General features: G+C 43.3%; 1 protein-coding gene across 6 annotated transcripts in view; it reads right to left on the reverse strand.

Annotated features, from left to right (window-relative positions):
• Positions 1-26542, reverse strand: part of LNX1 (ligand of numb-protein X 1) — an 83098-nt gene that overhangs the window by 7723 nt on the left and 48833 nt on the right. For 4 of the 6 annotated variants that reach the window (XM_027779301.2, XM_027779303.2, XM_027779306.2 and 1 more), the window contains 7 exons: positions 25683-25838; positions 19898-20053; positions 16468-16670; positions 13346-13717; positions 8236-8373; positions 2350-2527; positions 200-428 (listed from right to left, as the gene is read on the reverse strand). In XM_027779301.2, coding sequence (XP_027635102.2) covers positions 200-428; positions 2350-2527; positions 8236-8373; positions 13346-13717; positions 16468-16670; positions 19898-20053; positions 25683-25838 — 1432 coding nt within the window. The remainder of the gene's footprint in view (positions 1-199; positions 429-2349; positions 2528-8235; positions 8374-13345; positions 13718-16467; positions 16671-19897; positions 20054-25682; positions 25839-26542) is intronic. The other 2 variants (XM_027779302.2, XM_005232101.4) reach the window with 1 other exon arrangement.

Here is a 26542-nt window from a genome sequence, read left to right on the forward strand (position 1 = left end):
CAAGGGGATCTGCGTGTCTATTTTGCCATGTATACACACCCGTTTACAAAAGGGAGGTATTTAGAGTCAAGTCTGCAACAAAGCCTGGATTTAATTAAGATGTCAGAGCAATGAATCAAGCCAAAAGGAAGAATTGCCAGAAAATACAGATCTTTCCTCCCATTCCCCTTCAGCAAAAGGACACAATCTGTGGACTTACCGCGGCAGCCCCAGCCACATAACCCAGGAAGGTGACCACTCGCTGCTCTCAGGGGACACCTGTGTGGCCTCCGGCAGTGGCAGACAGCCTCGCTCCTCCTGGGCTTCGCACGCTCTCATCTCCAGGGCTTTGAGCACCACCGATGAGTTGGTGTTTTTCAGCAGGGCGACAGCTTCGCTCCGGCTGACCCCTGTCAGGTCAATCCCATTCACGTTCAGGAGGATGTCACCTGAGACCAATAAAAATGGATGATGATAACCCCTGCAAGTGTTTCCAGGATCCCTTCCCCACCCCCACATATAAGCAAGTCAAAGCCACAGCCAAGAACTTGCTGCCTGATGAAGCTGTTTGTAAATCTTGTTGTTTAACGTGGACGTAAAGCATATGCTAGTAAACATGCCACAGGCATGAGGGAAGGGGCTAGATCCCTGTACACTGGTGCATCACCGGGCTGGATGGAGGCTTTGGTTCTGGTTTCTTGTCACGTCACATCCTGCATCCAGAGCCAGACGGCACAGCTGGGGTGCTGCTGTACCGAGCTTCGGTACAGGCACCTAGCACTAGCCCAGGGCTCCAAAGCAAACTTCCAGCTAACAACTTTTGTACTCAACCTGAGCTTGAAACCTGAAATCTTGAAGGTGGCTCTCCCAGCACACCCTAAGCTAAGGACTGCCGCTCCGGCTGGCTCTTTGTGAAGTTTGCTTTGTGGAATAACGTATTATTATTTTAATGTTAATGCGTGTTTGAATAGCCGCAAGCCAAGACATGTTTCTGTATGCCTTATTTATAATGTGGCCACAGCAGCTTCAGAGGAAAACACAAAGATGACCTCAATTACTACAGCAAGAACAATAAAGACATCATTAATGTCACGCAAGCAGCTATGGTGCCAAGTGCTCTGGCTACCCTTCATGGCATGTTCCAACACTAGGGCTTCCCTGGGTGCCCTCTGCGCCTCACCTGCATGCTCCTCCAGGTAGCGGCTGTATTCACCGGCAGTCCAGGCAGCATGGCATGAACATTAACCTCTTCTTGTGGTCTGCCCCGATGAGACAGACAACAGCCTAAGGGCTGCTCTAAACTGTGGAGTCTTATGGTGCTGTTATAACATCACATATTCATTTGTTTCTAATTTTATCAAATTAACTAGGCCGAATTTTCCGTGCTGCCTCATGATGAATAATTTTTTGGAAAATGTATCCCACTGAGAGGTAGTGATTTCCCAGCAGGAGAAAAGGGGAAACCTTCTGGTTTGCTCCTGTTTTCATGTTCTTACATGGGTTTTGATGAGCAGCCATAGCTCCTGCAAAAGGAAGGCTCTCACGTGTCCCCACGCCAGGTGCTGCAACCCAGGTTCATGGGGCTCGGCTGGGCTGCAGCTATTCTGCCCCACTTTTGGCTGCCTTCACTTTGCTTGCACTCAGGATTTCCCTGCAGTTTTTGGGCAGTGACTAGGCTGAAGATGGCTGTAGGGGATGAAGGGCAAGGGGACAGGCAGCTGTGTGGTTGCTGGATGCAGGGGACCGAGGTACTTGTCTCTTGGAGATCTAACAGCCTGAAAACTGAAAGTTTCATCATTCCTCTACTGCCTACCTATTCCCACAAAACCCACTGATAAAGTATGCTCCTCACCTTACTCTAAATGTTTATTTATGCAGAGGGGGAGAAGCTATTAATTTTATCATTCTGTTACATCAAAAGCCAAATGGAGTTATGAAGCCAATATTTCCAGATATGATACAAAACCAGAAGGCATTAACATTGCTTCATATATGATGGGAATGCTGCTCCTTTATATTTCTTTCAAAGCCATGAACGATATGACAAACAAGCACAAAAATTTATATTGAAGACCCGTGAAGGTTGCACAATGAAGATTTCAGTAGTTAGCAGATAGTAGTGCAAGCTCATTTTCCTGTGAAAAACATTTTTTTTTTCCTACCAGAACCTGCCTACATCCCACTTCACAGAGATGGTTACTGCTGCAATTTTACCTTTCCTGGTAGCTGACTTAAGACCCTCTAACCTGATGCATCCCAAAACCTCTGGGATGGGTGAAGATGTCAGGCTGTGGTGCTGTTTCATAATTCCCCTGTTTTTCAAAGGAAGCCTTTGAATCAAAGCAGGCTTTCAAAATCCCCTCTTTTTACCTGTTTTTATCCTGCTGTCTCTGCTGATAACTCCTCCAGGTTCGACACTTATCACATAGATAGGCAAATCCCATTCCCGGTTAGATGCTCCGCCTGCTACAGTCATTCCCAGCGATTCTGTGTTATCTTTCCGGACAGCCACCACCTTCTCGTGACAGGTGACGGTGTGAAGGGCACTCTACGATGGAGAGAACAGCAACAACAAACACAGTGGGCATGGGGACCTCCCTGGCAGATCAGGCATTTTCTACTGGAATGAATATTCGTGGAGGGAATACCAAAGCACTTCACAGCTGCCTGCCATGCCTGGCCAGATGGCAGGCATGACTCTCTTTGGGGTTTAGATATCTACGTAGTCAGAGCTACTGCCAAGATAACCCATGCTTTAATAGTTAAAGTCAGGCACTGCTCCCAAAAAAATAAGTGTTTTAGGGTTGAGACTAATAGAAGCAGGTCTTTGAAATGTAAATAAGGAATCTGATTTATTTTTTTTAAAAAAAAAAGTTCTTGATATTAATATCACTAGTGGTCCCCATATCTTTGGCTATCAGGTCACAGTTTTTATCTTGCTGTTTGCAGTCTGAACGTCATCTGTATAGTTAATGAGAAATGGCCCTGGGTTAAAGGAATAAAACTCTTGGGGACCGGTTAGAAGATAGACACTTAATTTGCTCTTCCAGATTGCTGTGTTTCGGTGTAAGTTACTGGTGGGAATAAACTTGAAGAGTATGTGTTTCTGTTCAGGAAAAGAGAAGTACATTTACAGAGTGAAGAGCCAGCAGCTTCCAGGGTGCTTTTCCTAGTGCTTGTGCTTAAAAGGTCACTTTGGGACAGTCATCCCCCCATTCCTCTCCCTGAACAGGAAAAGCTACATACACATCGCTGGTCATGCAACAGCAAGTGTACAAGCAAGGGTGAAAAAAAATTCACAGGCAGCCTTGGGATGGAAAGGCAACAAACACAAGCTCCAACAAAACCCGGGAACTGAATGTTACATTTACAAATGCGTCCAGCTCTTAGAGAAGAGTTCGAGACAACGATGCTTCTCCAGAAAATCTGGAGTTAAATGTTAATTGCTTTGATTTCCTTAAGCATCTCATAAGCTCTGCTACCGACATCAACTCTTGAAGATCCCAGCCCTTCTTGAAGGAACAGCACTATCCATTCCAGGCTCATACGTAGATATAATAGCACACTGCTAAATACATTTCAAATGTATATTAAAAAAACTCTCAGCCTTCTAATTCACAAGTGTGACCTCACAGTTATAATATGCAAAAATAATCTATAAAACTTATTTAAAGCCACATCAATATCTTCTTAGAAACCCAAGATCCCAGAAACATATTCATTGCACCTCGATTCCTGGGCCAGCAGCACAGAAAGCAGAGCAGGCGAGCCCACGGCTGCTCCCGCAGTGACAACAATGGCCAAAGGAATAGGGTGGCAAGAAGTTTTTATGGCAATAAGGCAGGCTCTACCTTTGTTTTGTGCTTTTTTTAAAGGTACATTTGGTGGAACTAGCTCCACATCATGATTTCTGCGATGCAACATCGACAACAAAACCCAGAACCATTTAGCAGCTTAGCAGAGGATCTCTAGATGCTTGACCAGAAGAACAGTAGCTGCCACAGAACTCCAGGAATAAAACGGCAGAGAGCTCAGTGGAAAAGGTTTTCTCTTGGTCATCAGGACAAAAACCAAAGTGATATATCCAAACAAGTATATCAGATCTGATCCATGCAGAACACAGACCCTGTGTCAGAGTGGCTTATGGCTCGCAAATGAACCCAATTTTCTGAAGGTTTTACAACATTGCCTTTAAAAAAATATAAATGTTCTACTCCAGATAATTTTAATCTTTCACTTTTTTCTTTTTTCAAGGTATAAATGTTTTAAACACAGTACTTCTAGCTTAGGGCAAACTAAACAACGTTTCATCCACAGTTGTCCGAAAACATTGTCCTTTTTCTCTTGGGAAGGAATGGCTTTCCATTAGGAAAAGGCCACTTCCTGAAGCATGTGGAATAGGGGCAAGACTAATTTTCACAAAGATGCAGTCTGAAATTTTGTAGCAAAACATGAAATTGGAATTAGCCTTGCAACTCTGAGTGTTCAGAGAAATCCTGTTACTTATGCAGTGTCTATCATGTCTGAGACACCAAAAACATTAGCTGATACACTGGCTAATGCTCTATTTTTGTGGAATCTGCACAGAGAGAAGCAGATTTCAAAGCAGTGCTTGGTAACAAATTCTCCTGTTACATTTCAGTGAAAAATCATAAAAGAACTGACAATTGTGTGCTCAGCCATGTAGGACCCATTTTCCTTTGAAGCTACTCTTCCACATGTCATTTTTTACGTGGTTGTAGATAGAAAGGAATTGGGGTGACTTGGCCGAGACGAAGGCAGTGATGAAAGGAAAGTAAAGACTTTCTCAGTAAACACACGTAGAGCTTTCTTGGAGGTACAACTGATAATGAGTAAACCAGTTAAAAGGCAATGTTTATCAGTGACTGCATTTCAATGCATTCTCTTCTAAACAATTGTCCTTTTCTGTCATTTTGAAATGACCTCAGAGGTCAAGAGAAGAAAAACATAACAGTTCATCTCCTCCTTTTTCAAGTTTTTTTTTTCTTTTCTTTATATTTACTGGAAAATAAATATTTACAGCAGATTGTCACAACATCAAAGCCATGACACGTGTCTTGCAGGCAAAAGACATAGCTTGTGGGTTTGGAAAATGTACTTCACCTGAAGGCTAACCTGCCGGTATGGTCTGAAAACATTGTGCAAGCAACAGGGCAACAGATTTGTTTTAAGTACTAGACAATTTGTTAGAAAGGAGTAAGAAAACAGTTCCAATTAAAAACAAGTGCTATTTAATTAATGGCAAAGCTCCCACTGACTTCAAAGAAATAGAATCTGGCCCGTTTATGCATTACAGCCCAGCTTAACAACCTCAGCTGCACGAGAAAGGTTTCTGACATCTTCTCTTTTCCCAACCAGCAGCCAGAACAGCTTGGGCTGTGTTCCCCTGCCTCAACACAGGAAAACTGCCCGGTGAGAGCCTGGGTAGGACCCGTCTGCTGTCACACCATACACCCAGTGTCACTGCCGCTGGAGAAGGACACGGTCACTGCAGACTGTCCTCCTCCTGCCCCAGTGCCTCGCTGGCTGCATGGCTGGTTGCCGCTGGCCCTACAGAGCCGCCTCCTCACACTTCCCAGATGCGGGCAGGCTGTCACGAGGGCAGCAGCTTGGCCAAACGTGGTTCCTGAGCTGCTGCGTGAGCAAGACGGCTGCTGGAAGCTGGAGTTTATTCTTGGTGCTGACTACAGCCTTCAGAGCAGATCTCAGCCCACATTTACATATGTGCTCTACAGCGAGAGCTGCTTCCTTCGATGAGAACATTCCTGACCTGCTGATATCACCTCTTACAATAAGCTCGGGGGACAAAAACCACCTTAAAATTAACCAGAATTCAAGTCAGTCAGCAATCTCTATATCAATCACACATAAAGCAGTCCCGCTGGTGGCAGGAGACTCATCAAGCCACACACATGTAGAAACTCCTTTGACAAGGGAAGCCCAGCCAGCAAGCAATGCCGTGGTTTTGAGCAGGAGCGTGCTCTGCGTTAGGACGCTGTACAGGCCCTAGGCTTGCAAGCATTACTCCTGCACTAATGTCTGTTTAAAAGCAAGTAACATTTTAAGTTTGCCAAAACCTAGAGTTTAAAGATCTTGAATTGCAAATGATGTTCCGTTAAACCTTCAGCAAAAAGGCATGAGAAATTCAAACCGACACAGTCATACCCTAAAAAAGGGCAAGTAACACTCCAGTAATGATTATATCAGACCAGAAGCCCACAGAGCATGCAGCTCGTTGTGTCCACCGGCTGACTGATCTCCTGACCTATTGCCAGAGCATTTTCTCCCATATAAGCCATCCACTGCACACTCACAAAGCTGAAGGGAGCTAAGAAGAGCTCAGAATTTTCTTTTTTGGGCCGTGATCTTCCCTGGGAAGTGCCCAAATGGTGGCACTGGACAGAAGCCTGTAGCAGCACACCCACTCACGCACTTACGTAGCACCCACCTCTTGCAGCAAACTGGAAAGCCCCCTGAAAGCCACAACCTATACAAGAAAAGATTGTTCACTTGTCTTTAAAGGACTGTTGCTAGGTCAACAGCAGCCCTTCAGTCTCACAGCTACCCAAAATAATGTTGGATTTACCACGAATTGCCATCTCACCCCTCTCAGTACAGGAAGAAAAAATTATGATCTAGAGGAGTTTGTGGAAGACAAGTCATGTTCCCAAATAATCCCATGTGGTCTCAGTTAATCAGATCAACACGGTAGAGCTAGCAGGTGCCCGGAGCTTCACTTAAAATCATACAGTAGCAATACAAGTTAGTTGCTGTCCTACACATATCTCCCTGAGGAAATCATTACTTCATTAGACAGTAATGCCTTGCAGATGCATGATTAGTTGGGCACTATTTGCTACTGGGAAGTTACTACTGAGCATTGACTCTGCTTTCTGGTTTAATTCCTGCTGATCCAGTCTCATCTAACAAGGGCTGTGGTTGTGACATCATGGAAAAGGAAAACTAAAAATAGATACATAGACACTAGTATATTTTTACACATAAAAACACTGAATAATGTAGTTTTTTTAAAAAATAACACCTGGAAAAAAATGGGTAACTGAAAGCATTTATAAAATGCAGAGCTAGGCTTGTCTCCTGGCTGCCAGCTGTGCACCCGATCTGACAGCTGTTTCAGTCTGAAGGTCCCTTTAAGGACACATCTGGTTGCCCATCAGGCAGGATGGATTTAAACCAGCCCTGCCTGTCCACCTCCCTGATGCGCCCCTGGCATGGGTGGTCTGGTGACCAGCCCACAAGGGTTTGCATAAGTGGTGACACAGACCGATTAATGTAAATTGTCCAAGCACGTGACTTTAAACTTGGTGAAGTAAGTTCAGCTCCTGCAAGAACATACCTTGTTCTGTCTATAGTGCAAAGACTATCACAGAGTATACACCAAAGAGGTATTTTCAGAGCTCTTGCTGCATTGGTTTCTTCTTTAAAACCTCATATATTTGACCGTGAGTGTCTCTCTGACTTAAGCAGAGGTCATACTGCAAGTCTAAATGCACTAAACACACAATGTAACTGGGTACAGAGGAGCAGCTGGAGGGACAGTTTGGCAACCAGAGCCATGTCTGGGTGAGATGGTCGCTCTGTGCTGCATGGTCCTTGCAGTCCCCATCCCATGCGAATGCCAGATGCTGCCGGAGCAGAACCAACGTGTTTTGGGTCCAAAACCTCACAGAAGGACAGCGTGCTCGCAGCAGCCATGGAGACCCCATCCCCTGCTCCCACAGAACTGCCAGCCAGGTCGGAGCACGAGTATCTTAAGAAACAAGCAACAGAGTAATAATTACCTTAATTTTCAAGCAGCTTATGGGAACCTCTCAGGCCATCTCAGGAAAGGGCTTTTCCTGAAGGCTTTAGTCCAGGTGGAGAAACCTCACATAAGCCTTTTTTTTTTTTTTTTTTTTTTTTTTTTTTATTGTAGCACATGTCCCTGTGCTGGCTTGCACCGTCAGCCAGGTCCGTGCCCATGGCCAGGATGCTGTGCACACATCAGCCCACTGCCCCACCACTGCCCTGGGCCTTCTCCTTCCCTCCCCACCCCAGATGGAGTCAAGGCAGAAGCACTGTATAAATAACGAGGAACACAGCTTTTCCATTTCTGTTGCAAAACAAGACATGCTTCTTCTGGTGACAGAAACCAGAGATAACACCCCAAGACACTAAAACGCTAGCTACCCTCCCAGCCCCCTGTCCCACAGACTCCAGAAAAAGTCCCCTCACCTTGCCGGGGTTGTTTCTCTCGGAGGGACCGGGCTGGGAGTTGCTGCCGCTGTAACTCCAGCCCGTCTCCTGCAAGATGTCAGGGGTCTGCTGCCTGGTCTGCCGTGACACGATGAAGTGAACCTGCTTCTCACTGGCCTGTGGAAGGAGGGACAGCATGAACCCACTGCCCTGGCACGACAAACCCCTGCGCTTCAGCCCCAGACGATTCACAAAATGCAGGTCCCAGTTAAGCATTGGTTTGGATTTCACACTAACAAGGTTGCAATGACATAAAGCAGTAGCATCAGTTCAGATCAATGAAGTCCATAAAAATTTACTGCCAGCTACTTAATACTTCTTTCAAAAATTTGGTGTTAACTCTGAAAAACCTTTCCTACCTGCCCCAAATTTGGCTGGAAGGAGTGATCCACCAGGGTGAGTGCTGATCAGCTCTCACACACACACCTGCCTGCAGACAGGAACTGAAAAAGATGCAATTAACCCTGTAACGAGGGATGTGATCAAGGCTTGGCTGGTGAAAGTGGGGAATAAACAATGTAACTGAGGCCACCTGCATGCAATAAGCATGACAAATGTAAGGCAGCTTAAAGGAAGGGGTGTGAAACCATTTTGAGAAGTAAAATCCCATTGCATCAGGGTACAGAGAAAGTGGGAGGGCACAAGCAAGCACAAAGAGTAATGGAATTTAGGATGAGAAACTAATCCAAGCTCTCACCCTAGGAACAGGAGCTGCAAAACCAATTAACCCCAAATAAGCTCAAAATGCTTCTGGGCCTTTTTGCACAATGCAGTAGTAATACTTATGTGCCTGAGAGATGCTGCAAAGCTTCTCCTGGGTTATGTCTGCTCATTATTTTAAAGATGCTCTCTGTGTGTGCCTTATATTAGTGTTATTAATTCTGTGTACAGGTGGATTTTTTCTGTCTTATTGAATCATTTGCTTCCCTAGAAGCAAATGGCTTCATTCTTCCCTCAGCGCGGCTTGTATGAATCTGTTCAAGACAGCAGTGATGCAAAGATAGAGCAGAGAGAGAGTGGGGTTTAACTGGGTAAATCATAGATGTCTGCTGTAAGGGCAAACCAACATACTGAACTGAACAGCCTCAACACTATAGAAGCATACTCAGAAGATAAAAAAATTAATTCTCTAATCTCTTTCTTTCCAGGCTAAAGACCCTGGTGTTTGTGGCAGGCAGAAGGGCTAGTCTCCAGAGGGACTCCTGCCTGCTTGCTCTAGGTTATTATTGAGTGACTACTCAGTATCTAATGTGGAGCCCCCCACAAGCAGGTCTGGAGGTCTGATGCCCCTGGGGCTGCAGTAGTGATGCTTGTTCGTATTGCAGCCCCAGGGGCATCAGACCTCCAGACCCGCTCGCTGGCTCACTGGCATGCCCTGCTTGCTGGGGAGAAACTCCAAGGAAAGCTGGCTTAGAAAAAGCAGCTGGAAACCAAACCCAGATCCAGTTGCGCTATTGAAATCAAATCTCCCACAGACAATTAACAGAAGCCAGAGGAGGCCCCTGGGATTTTTGTTTTTATAGTTTGGTTTGTCTTTTCTGGAGCTGGATTCAATAGTAGTAGCTGAGAGTTAAAAAATGCTTCTGAAAAATGTCATTGTAGTTTAAAAAAAAAAAGGCAACCTACCTCTCCTAAACTGCCACCTTCAAGCCTGAAAGTGCATGTTCAGGCTGTGGTATTTCCAGGGAAGGTGATATCTCGGTAAAAAATGTGCACTTCTTTATTACTTTCCCAGAATCTTGGGCGATGTTTTTTCACCAGCAACTCACACCTCCACAGCTTCATAATATATCATTTGGTACGTACACACATATTTCAGAATAACTTTCTAGGTATTTTTACCAGGTCTGTTTTTATGGAATATTAATTCCTGGACTCTGGACACAGCTGGTACCCAAAATCAGAATGCTGTATCTTGGGAGAAAGGAAACCACGCTGGTCCCTAATTTGCGATACAATTGGGGTGGTACCGAACAGTACAAGACTAAACCTCCTAAGGGCATACAGCCCCATGGAAATCCAGTTTTCTCTAAAACAAACGACTTCAACTTATGCAACTCCTGTTTAAAGCTCATCTGCTGCCACATGGTTAGTCTCAAAGTTGGTTATTTAGAGGAGGGTTGTAAATGTGATTAATTCTTGTGGAACGGCTAGCAAAAGTTCAACAAGAGTCTCTCTTGCAATGTCACATTTGTCTCCAGGTCAGTCAAGTTGAGTAATTTCTCAGAAGTCCAGCATCTTTTAAAAAGTTATCCAAACAACAAGACCAGGTTTTGTATTTACGTACTTCCATATAAAAACCCATTAACATTTCTACTGATCAGAATATTAATCACTGCTTCATTCTGATCCTCCCTCCCTCCCTCTTACCACTTGTTTTTCCTACAATTACTTCTCTGTATTTTATGCTGAATCAAGAATTAAAGAAATGAAGTTAGCTTTAAGACCAAATGCAATAATAGCCAAAACAATCCACTAGAATTAAAAATTGTGTTACAGCCAAAGCAAAGAGAGGCAGAGACATGGTGGCAAACTTCTGAGCACCCAGTAGGGAACTGCATCTTAAAAAAAGTCAACAGTGCTGCTCTTGGCAGAAGCTGCCCCATCACTTGCAGGGATGATGGAAAGTGGATACGCTCTGCATCACGACCTGCTTTCTGCTGGCAGCGGTTGTCATGATGGAAAGGGGGTCGTGTGCCCCTTGCAGCTGCTCCGAACTGTGGCAGGGGAAAAAGGGAGAGAGGAGGGAGAACATCTGGGGGCAGTAATGTCTGGCTCAACCCGTGCAGCTTGGCTTGATGTGCTCACACAAGCGCCCACTGATCTGTTACCTTGTTCCTTTTCTTGTCGCTCCCATGGAAAACAGATGTGGAATGTCACGTTATTTAGATTAAAAGTGCCACATCTGACACAAGGCCATGACTAAAGATGACGCGACAAATGGGAAGCAGCAAACTCCAAGTGTTACGATGTGTGCACGTTCCTAATTAGCACTTATGTGTTTCCTTCGTTTCAGTTCTTGTGACTGAGCTTATAAACAGCCAGACACCTAATCTACTGATTAACAACTGCTTCACATATGCTAATGTATGATTGCTAAAGGCTGAAGAATCAGATTCATCTCAATTATTCATTATTTAGAAGTCAAAACTGATCAGATTCCACAGGAATCTGATGTTGTCCCAGCTGTGTTTGCCCTAACAAGACACACCACTTTTTAGTGAATGTTAGTTCTGTTTTTCAAGAAACCAATGGTGTATTTGAAGCTTCCACCACCATTAATTTGAAGAGCTCAATGTACTGTGAGTGACACATGCTGAGGTCTCAACAGGCAGGATACTGTTGAGAAATCAGAGGACACAGTAAAACATCCCTTCGTGTAAGAAGCAAATGCAAAACACTTGTGGCTTCAGTATAATGGTTTTTCTCTGGCGTGACATGGAAACAGGAAAGGCAAATGATAATTGATGAAAAAACATGACAAAAAAGACACAGGTTCCTGGAATTTTGCATTAGACAAATGTGATTCATAGAGCTCACATCAATGCGATGTAATCCTGGCTGTTTGGAAACCTGAGTCTCCCCTTTGATGGGCATGTTGTTTAAATTCCCAGGGACTGGTGTGCATTTCAAGTATTATTATAAATAACATCCACTCTTTGGAAGCCAATAAGAGCTTTAGTTGCATTTTTAAACACTTGTGTGTGAATGGTCTCATTAGTCATTTTTTCCATTTCATCTCTAGGCTGCATGTGTTTTTTGCTTATGAAGCACTGCTGCCTTGTTTTGTAGCCATAAAAAACTGTTCCAAGAATACCAATTTTTTAGAAAGGTTTTCATTCCAGAGTTGTTCCCCTTGGAGAATTTAAATCTCCCCCCGATCCTGTTGCCTTCTGCTCCCAGTTAGTGAGCTACATAAAATAATCCAGAAAGATGCTGGACCAGAATTTCAACAACTGGCATTGTGCAAGGGGATGCCATTTTCTTTACCTATGCTATAAACTTCCCAATAAAAATTGGCTACAGCCAGCTGTGAATTTATGCTAAAGAAGGAATCCTTTCCACAAAATACAGGGATTTTAATGCTTCTTTCAGTGTGACTCATGTGACCCTGATTATACCTGTCGGAAAGGGGAAGTAGCCAGCCTCATTTGACATCTTGCTATTGATGCACATGAAATTCTTCACTAAGTGAACACTCTGCATGCCTCCAAATGAAATGTAAAATTGCACAAGCATAATAACTGCTATAAATATGAGATAAAGCAACAAAAGATTCTTGGCTTTGTTTTTTATGTTGAAGTTTTCTAAAAACATAGGCTGTAAAGAAAGAAAACAAATGGAAATGGTTCTGGAGGGGCAATTAGGCAGAAGCTGGCTGATCTTGTTGCTGAGAAAGGCACAGGGTTCTTTTCTAACAGTTTTGTGGTAAGACTGTTTAGCTGTTGCAGAGGCACTGCTTTAGTTCTCCATGCGAGTCTAAATAGAAATTTATAAAAACTGTAGCTACAGATCCATTTTTTCCAAAGCATCTGTGTTTCCATATGCTAGATTTAGGTAAGAAATATCTACAAGGTATGCAGTACCTTCACACAGTAAAACACACCCATGGGAAACCATCGAGGCTGGGAAGATGATGTTTATCCTGAAACATGCTGTCCATTGCCTTAGGCTGCTCTGGCTTGCTCCAGGGCTGCACCAGGAAGCACTGTGGCTCCTTCTGCACTGGAGGAGTCAGGACCCAGCTGGACCGAGTGCTCCCAGGTTGCAGGCTGGGCGGAGTTTTGGCAGATAGCATCACTCTTTGGTGATGCACAGAGTGTATGGATGTTTACATTGATCTGTACCTTACAAAGCCTGATGGTAGCAGGCATCATTGCAAGAGTCCATACCCACATTCATCCTTGTACCCACAGTGAAACCAGGGAGCTTTTAGAGGTATAAAATCCAGTCTGAGCTCGACACATCTCCTTCACTCCCACAAATACACACACATTAATTTTGGCCTCTGCTTTGCAACGGCTGGTGAAAATACACTACTTGGTTTTTGCAAGGTGTAAACACTGGCGTTAAAGTGGTGGTGACGAACCTGTATCAGCTGGGCTGCACTCTCTGGACTGCCATATCGATGGTCGTGCCCATTGATGGCCAATACCCGGTCATTCTCCTGAAGCTGTCCATCACGGGCAGCCACACCTCCTTCCAGCAAGTTGAAAATAAATACCCCCGGTTCATCGGCCTTGCGGACCAGCTTTATTCCCAGCTGCTCGTCCGGACTGCTTTTGTTTAGCACAACATGGAAACTGTCATCCCTATTGCAGTGAGCATCAAGGGAAAGTCCGCTGTTTCGGCATCGGTACCTCTGCTCTCGGAGCACTGTCAGTCGGAGCACGTGGCAGGGTTGCTTCAGGATTGACAGGGCGTAGTTGTGAGGCACGTTTTTGATGTCCATGCCATTTACCTGCAAGAGAGAAGCAGAAATCAGCAACAGAAAGACCATCGAATCTGAACTGGCACTGGAGAGGGCAGATCTGTTTACACAGATGTCTTCATAAGAAGTGACGTGCGCTATTTCAAACTGTGTCACACAGGAGGCCAAGTTTGTGGTACAAAACAATCTTCCCCCCAAGGAAAGGGCGTGCTGTACAGACACTTTCTGCCTTTTTTTTTCCCCCTTTCTCCCTGATAGTCTCCAGACATACATGTTATTTTTCAGCTTTATTATTGCTTTCCCAAGCTCCAATATACTTTCATATATCTTAGTTTTATTCCACAAGCTTCTGATTTCAAACTGCCTTGCCAGCCTTTGCTTTCACTCCCACCACTTCCCTGCTGTTTCTCTTCTTCATTATCTCCCAGCTGCTCTGGGTACAGTAAAAAAATGTTCCCCACTAATGAACCTCTAATTAAAATGAAGAAAAGAGCCTCCAGTAGAAGTTTAAATGCCCTGGATATTTACTAGCAATTATGCTGATATACCATACCAGAGAATCAAGCTTTTTACATTTCTCAGTGTTTTCCAGGTAAGGTTTAAGATGGTAGTAAAACTGCCTAACTGCCACTTCTTTAATTTGGCTGGGCAAAAGAAAGAGAGCGAAAAAAAGAGCTTCCAGTCAATCCTGTCATGTCCATGTGTGTAAGAGTGACTAGGCATTACGCTTTATCACTGCTAAATGAAAACCAGTTGCAAGGTTGTAATTCATCGCTGGCTGGAAAACCCGAATCAGACAAGTTATTTCCATGTAGTTTTACATTGCACAGGTTGAACCATTTAAATATTAGGAAACATCTCCAAACTGCAACAGAAATGTTCCCCAGCATGGACAAAAGCGTTTGACTGTTTTTGCTGACTGCCCATGTGGGCTTGACGGGGTTGTCCCGCTGTGGTCTGACGGGGGGCCTGCACCCCTGGAGACACAGCTCGACTAACTTTAAGCTGCCAGCTTGGGTACCATGGATGGCATGAGCTGCACCAGCATGGGGCTGAAATTGCTGGGAATCCTCAGTAAACCCCTGGGCAGTCAGCCACGGCCAGGGAGAGCTGAGCTGGGCCTGTCCGTGCTGCAGTCACAGCTTCCCACTGCAGTTTGGATGTGCCCTGAAGGGACAGTTTTGGCTCAGCAGTGCCATTAACCCTGCTGCTTTCTGTTGGCACCAGGACAAAAAGCCTCGCCAAAATGCACGATGGGGTGACAGTCCTCCAGCTGCCGCCTGGAGCCACACTCCAGAGGCATGTTTAAATGGTGCCAGAGCGAAGTATGCCCACATCATGATCCTGAGAAAACCTTTTGACCATGGTCTGTCAGACATGAAGCAGAAGGCACGTCACAACCCTGGCATGCCTCAAGTGTCCTCAGCTATCACCAGGGTCAGAAAAAGCTAGGAAAGCATGGTGGCTTACAGGTGGTGCTCTGAAATTCGAAGATGGTATCCTTAGTAATTACTTACATGGAATATGTAGTAGAAGAAGTCAGTAGGGCTGGGAGAAGTATTTCTCCCTACTAACCGTACCAGCCAGGCATGCCAGAGCGGGCAGCAAGATAAGCATCCAGAGTCCCACCCGGAAGACGACCAGACCTTGCAGTCTACTCCACTCCAGCTCTTGTAGCCCTATCCCAGCTAATGCCACGCTGGTTAGCCTGGGTACCGGCATCAGTCTGCCTAGGGCAGCATGGCCTGCAGTGAAAAAAGCAGCCTGCTCAAATGTTTACCTGTAATTTGGAAAAATCGTGCTGAGCTCTTTGCCATCTCTGGCCATGCTGTCACCAATATTTGAACTAGCTCATTTAAGCTGCTTGGGTATACCTGGGTGAGCTGCGTGCATTTGGCTTGCAGTGTGAATACACCTGTGCACTCCAGCTACACACCACCAAAACATCAAAGCAAGGAAAGGAACTAGTATTTTCTGTCATCACTCTTTTCTTCTATGGACTGAGGCATTATTAATATAATTTAGCATCCTTGCAGAGCTCCAGGCCGCTGGGAAAGCTAAGAGTGCCATTCCCATTCAAAAGCCATTGCTGAAGCCACTGCTCACAAGGTACAAGATCTTTAACCATCTGGCCTAATTATTGTTCATCTGTTATACATTTCTATAGAAACCGGAGCAGAAGTAGCAGCCAACAGCTACTGCCCAAATGCGGCTCAAGTTTGCTCTTAGAGATTCCACCTGTGGCTGCTGGTGGAACAACACTCCCAAAATAGAGGGGGCAGTGTCTCACGCTCTGTGGTGCTGAACACGTCATACAGAGGAGCTAGAAGCTGAAATAACGTAACAGATCAGGGCCCCATCACCTATCCTGGGGTAAGTGGGACGTAAGGCAATGGAAACCTCAGTAACTGAGATTTAAGCCCACAGTTCAGTAGAAACGAACTGGGCAAAAAGCCCGGCCTCTGCTTTCAGAAAACAACTTTTGCACCGCTGGATCAGAAATGCCAATAGTCTACTGCGCTACATTGTATTTCAGATCTACCATGTCTGGGTAGAAATTAGAGAAGCCTGGCAGTGAACAGGAAAGATAAACAAAACTGTGAGCCTCAAGAGCTGTTGAAATGAATGAAATCATCACAGCATGCAGGGAAAACGAATGTCTTTCTACACACGTTATTCTACCCACACAAACAAGCAATGTTGCAGATCTCATCTCACGATGAACTTATGTCTTAATCTTTGCTAGGATGCTTTTACCTTGTACCCCCACAGTACCGTACCTTTAGTATCATGTCTCCAGGCAGCAGCCTTCCATCTCTGGCAATTACTCCATCTCGATAAATGTGCTGGATAATAATATGAACCAAAGGAGTCTCACTGCCTCCCACAATCCTAATGGCCAGGTTTTCATGGGGATCAGTACGGTTGATCTTAATGCAGGTAATTTCCCCATCTGGAATCAGGTGATACAATCTGGGAAAACCTGGAAATGCACATTGTAAGGTATTTATTTGACATCACAGCTTTGTTTTGTTGAAACATGCATTGCACAACTTCAAGTTCCTGCCAGTCATCCCAAATAGGTTTCATGCATGGATGTGATTTGTACCAAGCGGGGAGGAAATCCTTGATGAATGGACTTGAAGGGATCTTTTTTTAATTAATATATTCAAACTTCCTTTTTTTCCCTCACAAAACGCAGCCCTAAACCTTTCATGTCATCCAGACAGTTTAAATGTACTTAAAATACAGTTACATGTGCTAATATTTTAAGGGAACAAAATACATCTTTAGTCACCAGAGACCCCTCTGACCCAGGCTATGGTTCCTTGCTGGCCCTAGAGCAGACAGGCATGTACACCTCAGCATACATCCAATCCCTGCTGCGGTGGGCTGCACAGCCTGTCTCACTGGGAGCATCCCAGGCTGCCCTGTTTTCCTTCATTTTTGGTACTGAGCTGAGCACTGGGTGTTTGCTTGTGAAATCCATGGAAGCAGTTTTCTTACCTTCAGCTAACAGAAAGGCGAGAATTCTCGGGCAACCCAAAGCACACAGTAGTTTCCCTACCAGAGCCCCTCTCCTTTCATCGCTGCTTGAACTCTAGGAAGTAGGAATGACTGGCTCTTACTGTGAGGTGTCTGTATTAAGTGTGCTCAAGGTGCCTGGAGGGAAAGATCTCTGCTGGCCTGGCAATCTGGGTGTGGGGAAGAGGGACCAAGAGTGGACAAGGGATCTTTTGTATTTATGATGCACTGGGTAAGAGCATCCTCCTCCAAACCCTAATTTTCAACTGGCACGTTTGCTTTCACAGCATGTCACTAATACTTTCTTTCCTTTTAGGTCAATTCAAAATGTTAATCCGCATTGAACTGCGAGCAAAGCTGACGTAAAAGCACCGGTGAGTTTTCTACCACAGGTGTATCAGCCTTCAGTTATTTTGAATCCCCCATAGGTGAGAGAAAGCTTTTTAATTTTTTTGTGTGTGGGTCCAATCCAGCGCTTATACGAAAAACCTGTAAGCTGAAAAATTAAGTGCTAATATTTTTTGAATAACCTATTTTAGAAATGAAAGTACAGTGACTGTTACTGAATAGCGGTAAAGTATTAAATGAAAATTAACAGAGCAGTATCTGAGATAGAATAAATATTTCTACTACAGAATTAGCAGGCAACAAACCAGCAAGGCACCAAAACCTTTTGGGAGAGAGCAAGGGGAAAGTAAGAACAGGAAAAACATATTAAGAAGCGCCATGTTGCATCCCTTACCACTTCTTTGATCATATGTTCTTCAGGGCGGGAAGCTGTCTTCCTCCACGTCTGTAAAAGCACCTACCGGCAGCACAGACTTCGACTTTGTGGTTTTACACAGAGTTGACAAGCAATAAAAGTATCCAGATAACTATACAGCCTTCACCAAGCTAATATCCAAGTTTTCATTTACTTTATACTCTTGTAGCAGAAGTTTCTGTGCTAATACAGGTTTACTTCAGTTTTGCACACAACTTTGCTGTCTCAGTAATGGGAGGTGGTTTATTTTTCCCCATATTCTTCTATTTTCTGAACACTATTTGCCCAATTTGTAAGTTCTTCTCTTCTCTCTAGCCTGAGGGGTGGATTCACTCATCGAAATCCAGGCTTCCAAGTCAAATGCATGATCTGGTGATCTGCTAGCTCTGGCTTCCCCTACAGGACATGGGCACCCAAAGAGAGCAATACCCGCTTCACCCCAAATCACCCCTGGAGGTGCTAAACTCTCTCTGCTGCTATGTAAGAAGAAAGAGGCAATTGACTCTGGCGTCTCAGTGGTGTGCTTGAAGTTGGGCAATACAAGTACTCCTCAAAAATCTCCAAGGGTGTGATCCACGCATCAGTGCACGTTTTGCACTCTCAGTGTGGCTATAAGGATATTTATATGTAAAAATGTAAATGATAACTTGGATCCCCAGATCTTCTCTGCACAGAAAGAGCATAAATAAATATCTCTGTATATTCTGAAGACTACCAAAGCAGTCCTATAGAACTACTTCTATATCCCATTGCATGATGATTCACCTCATGTCCTAACAGACTGTGCTTTTTGACTCAAACACTCTTTCTTCCACACCTCATTCCAAAAGCTTTTCTAAAGGAATTACCCTGTTACATTTCTTGACCACGGAGAACTGTGGACTGAACAAGCTATTGACACTTGCGTTATCTCAGTCTGTAATTATCTCACAGCAAAATCAGAGCAAAGTGGCAGTGAACAAGTCTCAACACTTATATAAGACTTACATATAGCTTTATATAAGGCATAAGCTTATATAAGTTTCTTTAAATCTTGATCATTGCCTTAACTGGTTTATTAAGTCTTGTAGTGGCACTTGGCTGACTTTCAATATCACTTCATGCAGATACTTTTAGAAGATTTTTTCATACCTAATTTCCTTCTTGAAGTGTGCAGTCTACAACAAAACAAATCTTCCAGAGACATTTTTCTTGCCAGTCTGCAAGTTTCTAAGGTTTCTTTTTCCACAGTTAGCAGGATGTACTTCTTCACCTCCTGTCTTCATTTGATTTGTGTTCTTTATAGAACATAATTAATAAGTTGCACCATTTTCTCCTCAGATGGGCCAAGCAACCACAATAACCCCATGATCCCTTAATTCCTGCTCTCTCCACCAAAGACTTGCCTCTTATTTTCATCCTAGACATACGCATGGACGTTTGTATTACCAACAACCTAGACTGTCATAAGTGAAAGGCCAATGCCTATTTTGACAAACTAACAGTAAGTTTGACAAACTAAATGTATAAAAGTCACAACTACATATTTTTTTGAATAAGAAAATTCATGATCACTTTTTCTCCAAACGTCTGCATACATTGTGTGGGGTTTGATCAAATCCTACCATGCCTATTTCAAGGTGATGCTGCATCTGGAAAGCAATGTCTTCAACTTGATTTTTTCTAACGTATACACCATACCCAGAAGAGGTGGACCTTGCTTCAGCACCTGGTTGCGTATAATGAATGGGGCCTCAGCAGCCCAATTTCAGGGACTCCAGCTGGGCTGAGGGCTTGCACCATTCACATGTACACAGCCTGTTGTGAGGCTGGAGCATCAGTTTGCACAGACCCCATTTTCCAGCCCTTACACTCTTAATTAGAACCCTCCATCCTCTTTGACCAGGTTTTCCAGAGCAGGAAAACCCAGGAGTATTGCATACCTTTCTTTACCAATTTATATTTCCAGTCCTTAAATATCGAAGAGCTGCTGAATCTAGAAAGAAGTAAACTTTCTGTCTTGTTTTTGGTGATTCTTGCAGGTTTTCCCACAGAGTGTTGTGTTTTTGTCACCGGGGGTTGTATGGAGCATTCTGAATCTGTCAATATAATAAAATGTCAACTGCATTCAGAAAATTGTGTGTGCTTTTTCCTCAAGCAATATTTTCCTTATATTAGTGTGCATTTTATTGATATTTTCACACATCTCGTTACAGTAACAAATAACATAGGAGAGACCAGCTTTACACAGTAAACTCTACTTGTCTGGTACGATGTAGGACACTGAGCACTCATTAGTGGAGTGGCCATGAGACTGTAATACAAAATTTTAAGTATGCATAAGATTTTATCCCTGCAGTTTATAATACTTAATGGTAGTGCTCCTTCAGTGCTCAGGTTTTGGCTGACTCCTGTGTGCACCACGCTCCTTCTGACAGTGTGCCATCAGGATAACTTCTGCCTTCATTCCCAGTATCCAGCGCGACAAAGCACTGTATAGTGTTTGCTATGACTCTTGAGTCCAGATTAATCAAAGTCACTGTAAACAAAATTTGTGTCTCAGGTCGCAAGTCCTTATTTAGATCAGAAGGTCTGATTGATGAGAGGTGCCAGCCCACCCCCACAAATAAGACTACCTGCAGGGACACACACTCATGCTTCCCGGCACCTGGTCATCAGGATTTAAATGAAGTTTGTGTAATCTATTCTTGGAAAATTCTTGTGTCTGCGAATTTCACATGTACTTGTGCTAGTGTGGGACTTCATTCTGCAACTCCTCCTTCCCCTTGGCTTTCATTTAGCATTTCATTCTGCCAGCGGTTTGCCATCATTTTGATTTAATGGCTTCCATCAATTCTCCAGGGATGCTGGTCCAATGCAGGGGGCAGGTACAAGGCAATGGCAGCTCTAATGTCTCTTCTTGCTTCTGGACATTCCTCTCACCAAAGGAGTCCCAAAAGAGCTAAAATGAAACTGTTGTAGAGTTGATTGTGTCTCAAGAGTTGTGGCTACCTCATCTACAACAGGCAAAGTTTATCAGTCTGCAGTGGAGGAAATGCTATAGAGCCAATTTCTTCTGGAAGTTGCCTGGCTTACCATCCTAGAGCAGAGTGCTTTGAACCAGTTCTGTGAGATTTCCAACAGCTATTTGGGGAAATAAGAATGGCAACTGAATCAAATCTGGGGAAAACGGACAGCGTGGGGATTCCTGTCGGGTGCCACCTTCCCAAGACAGAGGTTGGGCTGTGCTGTCTTGTCCAGGGCTGGATGAGCCACTTTCTTTTTGGCACATAGAGAACCTTAATGCTGTCAAATGGTTGATACCTAGAGCCATCTGTGTTTCACTTACCTTCTTTTCTTTATGTACCTTTCCCAAACATTTATAATGTGTTATAATGTATATATAATGAAGTATTCATAATATCAATCTATCTATTGTATATATAAATATAAATATAAATATAAATATAAATATAAATATAAATATAAATATAAATATAAATATAAATATAAATATAAATATAAATATAAACATAAATATAAACATAAATATAAACATAAATATAAACATAAATATAAACATAAATAAATAAATAAATAAATATGAAAAAAACAGCAGGGCTCAGACTGAGCAGCAGGAGTGAGATACACCCATAAAACAGGAGAGTCTGTTCTGTGATCCTGCCAGTGCCTGCCAGGGCTGCCTTGCTTTTGACTGCTGCAAAGCAATAACAGATGGTAGAACTGCACCCACCATGAGACTAAGAAGAATAAGTTTGACTTTGAACAACATTTGACATCCTCAAGCAATCATAAATTCAATTAATTTTACAATAGCTTGACTGCAAAATGGAACTGATGAGTGTTTTTGAAAACAAAGAGCACAGCTCCCTTTTGCTGGAAAACTGTAGAGAGGTTTTTGCAATTGCATTCCCAAATTCTTTCCTCCTAAAGCATTAGCTGGTTTACAACTTGTATTTGTAGGTCAGTTTGAGTAAAGAGTATGTATATCCATAGTCCTTTTTAGAGGTGAAGTTAAAGAGTGTGATGCCAAACTAAGAGCACAGTGACACAAATAAGCGTAGCAAAGCTGGAGCAGTCTTTGCTTGGAGATATTTTATCATTTAAGTAGATTGTCAAGGTCATTTACACTAGTAGATCCAGTCAGAAGGTATTACATCTTAAAAGCATCAGTGTCCGAAGGACGTCCCTGTCACCTTCCCTCACATCTCAGAATGAAACCATCTCTTAAATTTTCCTAACTTCAAACCTTGAAAGTTATTTGTAGCTATAAGTGCTATTAATGCGATTACTCACAGGTAGGTATCACAAGCCTGTGTGCTGCACTACAGAGAAATAGTTCTCTGCACGGGTTATTTACATATAACCAAATTAGTAAAAAGCAGAAATTCTTAATGTTTCCTTCCCCAAAACACCTTCTCATCTGTGTTTGCACTTTTCATTAACTTTTAACTTTTTCTTCAGTTTGGACATTGAACAATTCTCTGCTGAAAATGTCACCCAAACATTTAAACAGAGCAACAAAGGAAGCCTGAATCATTTAAATCCAAAATGAGTGCCTATAACATTGTTTAAACAAATCAAACTACAGGTTGCAAATGCAAATCATGAAGTAATCTTCAGAGTGCAGGACTGCTACCAGATCCAGGTGTAAGATAGCATTAGACTGTAACTATTTCTCTGATGTAATTATCACAGAAAGACATTTGCTGTTATACATCATATTTTTCAGTGTCCCTGGGTAGCAAAGGAGTTTTCCAAAACTAGCACTGCATTCAAAATTAAGCAGAATCATGGTTATTTAAATATTTTTTCTCCTGCGTGAGGAATGATTATTTTGTCTTGCATCCTCACAGCTGTATTGCAACTGACCATTGGCCCAACAAATGTATCAGCTTCAGATTAAAGGCACCTACACTCTTTGCAGTGGGCAAATACTTAATTCGACATCAGTGCTGCTGATTCTAAGGGCTAATACATAGGTATGCACTATGGTTTTCGTTCTGAGAGCTCCTTTGACCAAAATACAGGCAAGACACAGGTTAAACAGAGACATCTGAACTAAAATGAGGGAATTCTGATAACTGGGGACAGATGGACTATAATACGTTGAGCTTTGCCAGGTGATCTGACAGCTCCTTTATCAGCAAGAGGTTATCAGCAAGAAGGGGTTATTTCACTCTGTGCCCGCTGTGAGGCTGGCATGGTCTTAGCTTCACCCTGCTCATGCACTAAGCCTGATGAGGAAAGGAGCCACCACAGAGGTGGTGAAATGCTGCCCAGTTTCTTGGAGCAATGAGGCATGGCAGAGGTGTGCTCTCAGACGTGAACCTATGAAACTTGGGGCAAGGCAGCTGCAGTCGTCACACCAGGTGTGGAGACCTCCGAGGCCAGGAACCACCACCCACAGGAGCATGTCCATTCCCAGGAGAGCAGAGTGGCAATGGGGAGGCAGGCACATGGGGCTGCCTTTTTCCAGTGGGTTTGGGCTGGACCTTTAGTGAGCACAGGGCAGAGCGTACTGCAGCTATCCCTAAAGACTGACCAGCAAATAAAACCAGGAGTCCAGCTGCAGACTGCTCAGAACAGCTGAGGATTTAAAAAATATCTAAGAGAAGAGAACATACAGAACTGAAGAAGAAAACAAGCCTCCAGCTGGCAGGATGATGATAACTGCCACAGAATAAAGTATATTCATTTCCTCCAACAACAAGAAGAAACAGAGAGAGCCTTTGAGATGCCATTACAGAAAGCACCTATTGCAAAGGACTGAGTAGAGGTCTTTACTAAAGTTGCATTTGTATTGCATTTTTTTAAAGACCAAATTCGAGAACTGTGTAATCAAAATGCATTCTTTGCAAATGTAATTAACACGGTAATTTAGGTACCCAGCTTCTGTGATCTCATATGTAAGACTAACTGCTCATTAAGTAATTACACGCCTACCTGGTTTTTCCAGTGCAGTAGAATATATTTGGAACTTTACAGGCATGCTTGGTGCAGAGGAATGAAACCACAAGCAGAGTCAAGGAGAGAATGACAATCTTAAAACTGCCAATGGGGCCCTGGAGTGATTGCCACTTCAGGGCCCCATCATATGTCCCTTAAAAAGGAGACAAAAGCACTTTTAATTCTGCTGGAAAATGTAAAGGTCATCACCATGTTCACACCTTCTTCTGTTAACATCTGGACTGCACTGGGTTACTGGGTAGGTATTGTTGGCATCCACATCATCCACACACTCTGGACATGAAACCAAGCTTTCAGTGGAACAATTTCTAATATAAACTACAAGGCTAGGTAGAAAGCAGTCATAAAAACATCTATGCTCCATCCTGAAGACATGCCTTTTGAAAAGTATGAACTTGAAACATTCAGAATTTCACTCCAGCTGAAGAAGGGCAAGCTTTTGCTTACAATGGATTGCACAGTTGCTAGGGAATGGGAAACATATCTGCTCAGAGAGCTGTAGACAACTTATTTGCAAAATTTTACTTGGGGAAAAATAATAAAATATTTGGGACAATAAAGTTATTAATGATGTTTCCAGGCCAAGGGCAGGTTCACATCATTTTCATGGAAAGGTTCACAATTTTGAATTATCAAGGGTTTTTTTGGCTACATCAGCAAGTGTGTGGACTAAGAGAGTAAGTACCAAGAACACAGTAATATAGTGAAACTCTCCTGAAGGAATGAGTAAATAAAGCAGAAGAAATACTGAACACTGTTCTCTGATTCACCACTTCAAGAACAATGATGTCTAAACACAACATTTGGCAGCCTTTTGTCCTTATTTTGTGTGGGTTTCAATGACGACTTGAAATTCAGAGCAAAGAAGTTGGATATTTTGTCATCTTAAAGCCCTTATCCCGGACATTTGATCTGGGAAGAGACATGAGGTGCTGAGGCATCAAGCAAAGGAATAATAAGCTCAGTGAAGACCTTGATTAAGACAGTAATTCCAACTCTATCATCACTTCCTCTTGATTCATGAGTGCTAATGTTCACTTCATAATTATGGTCCAAGACAATTAGTAACATTTGCTGATTACTTTGAGAATGCCAAATATTGTTACTGCCTGCCAGACCCCTCATCCCTGACGTACGTCAGACAAAATTGCCTCTCCCTGCTGTTTAAGAGCAGAGCATTCCTACCTCATCACCTGCCCAGCTGAGGTAATACAAGTCTGTCACCAAGGATCCCACAGAAATGGTGGAATAACCACAGTGCTTTGCACTTTTGTACCATCCTCCCACTGGGAATTTCCAGTGCTTCATAAATATTAGCCAAACCTCATTAATCTCATATAATATATGATCATTGTGATCCGTTTGCTTTAGGACAGACGCATGCTGATGAGGACTTGAACAAAATGATAGAGCAAATCAATGACAGCGCCAGTAATCGATCCCAGATGCCCAGATCCCACATCCCGTGTGCTAGATACAGGGCTGGCTGTAGCATACAGGCTGTTACCAGAACAGCCTTACGTGAGGTCCCATACACCCCAGCAATGTTCTTGTCTGACAGTCACTAATGACTTCTTAAAGAAAAAAATAAAGAAAGATTGAGTTTTCTGGTTTTTGTTGTTTTGTTGTTTTTTTGTTTTTTTTTTTTAATCATGCACAGCCCACTACATGAAAAGCATGTCAGTCATGGACATCTACCCCATTTTAAGTGGTAACACAAAGAGAGCAAAGCATTACCTTCCTCTCCAGCAGCAGAGTTTCCAACAGTCTCCCTTTCCCGGTCAGCCTGGTTGGAAACAGCGCTTCCACTTTTTGTCCTTCGAAGAACACTGAATGCCTTGTTTATTTTTTTAAAAGATCTGCTTCTTATAGTGGAACGTTCAAAGTGTCGAGCTGCAACAGCAGGAAAAAAAATATCAATACAGTTCAGCAGTTCTGGGCTAGAACCACACCATATCTGCAGCTGTCAGCATACAACAGGGCATAACACCAACAGCAAGGCTGCCTGCACTTCACCTTTGCACCTGACTCCAGCTGATGCTCCAAGGTTGCACCCACCTGAATCTGTGTACAATTATCCTGCCTCTGTCCCACACCCTGGAATTGCCACCTTCCCTGTCTGTTTTTCCAGTCACACACAGAAATCTCCTGTGAGTGTGGTAGCCTGGGGGAGAATAATCCTCAGTCAAGGCAGAATCAGCAGCAGTCCTGTGAAAAATCCACATAAAAGGAAGAAGCACTGCCCTTCCCAAGCTATGTAAGTTTGGGGAAAAAAAAAAAAAAGGCTGGAAGTTGTTGTTAAAAACTTTTCTTGAACACCCCACTACACACACACACACTACTGCCTCCAAACCCTGCAAAGCTTCCAAAGCCGCCAACACTACACAACAATGTCATGTCAAAAATTCAAAGATTATGAGGTGGGAGGGACTAACTAAGTCATATCTTCTAACCTGGGCAATAAAAAAAACCAACCACTTGTCACTCTCTTTCCGTCCTGCTAGAAGATATCTTTGTGGCTGTTGCTGTTCTGTCTCTTTGAGCTCTTCATGCTAGCCAAATTCTGTAATCTAATAATACAACATTCTCTCAAACCA

This window comes from Falco peregrinus, chromosome 2, assembly GCF_023634155.1.
Source record: "Falco peregrinus isolate bFalPer1 chromosome 2, bFalPer1.pri, whole genome shotgun sequence".
Lineage (NCBI taxonomy): Eukaryota > Metazoa > Chordata > Aves > Falconiformes > Falconidae > Falco > Falco peregrinus.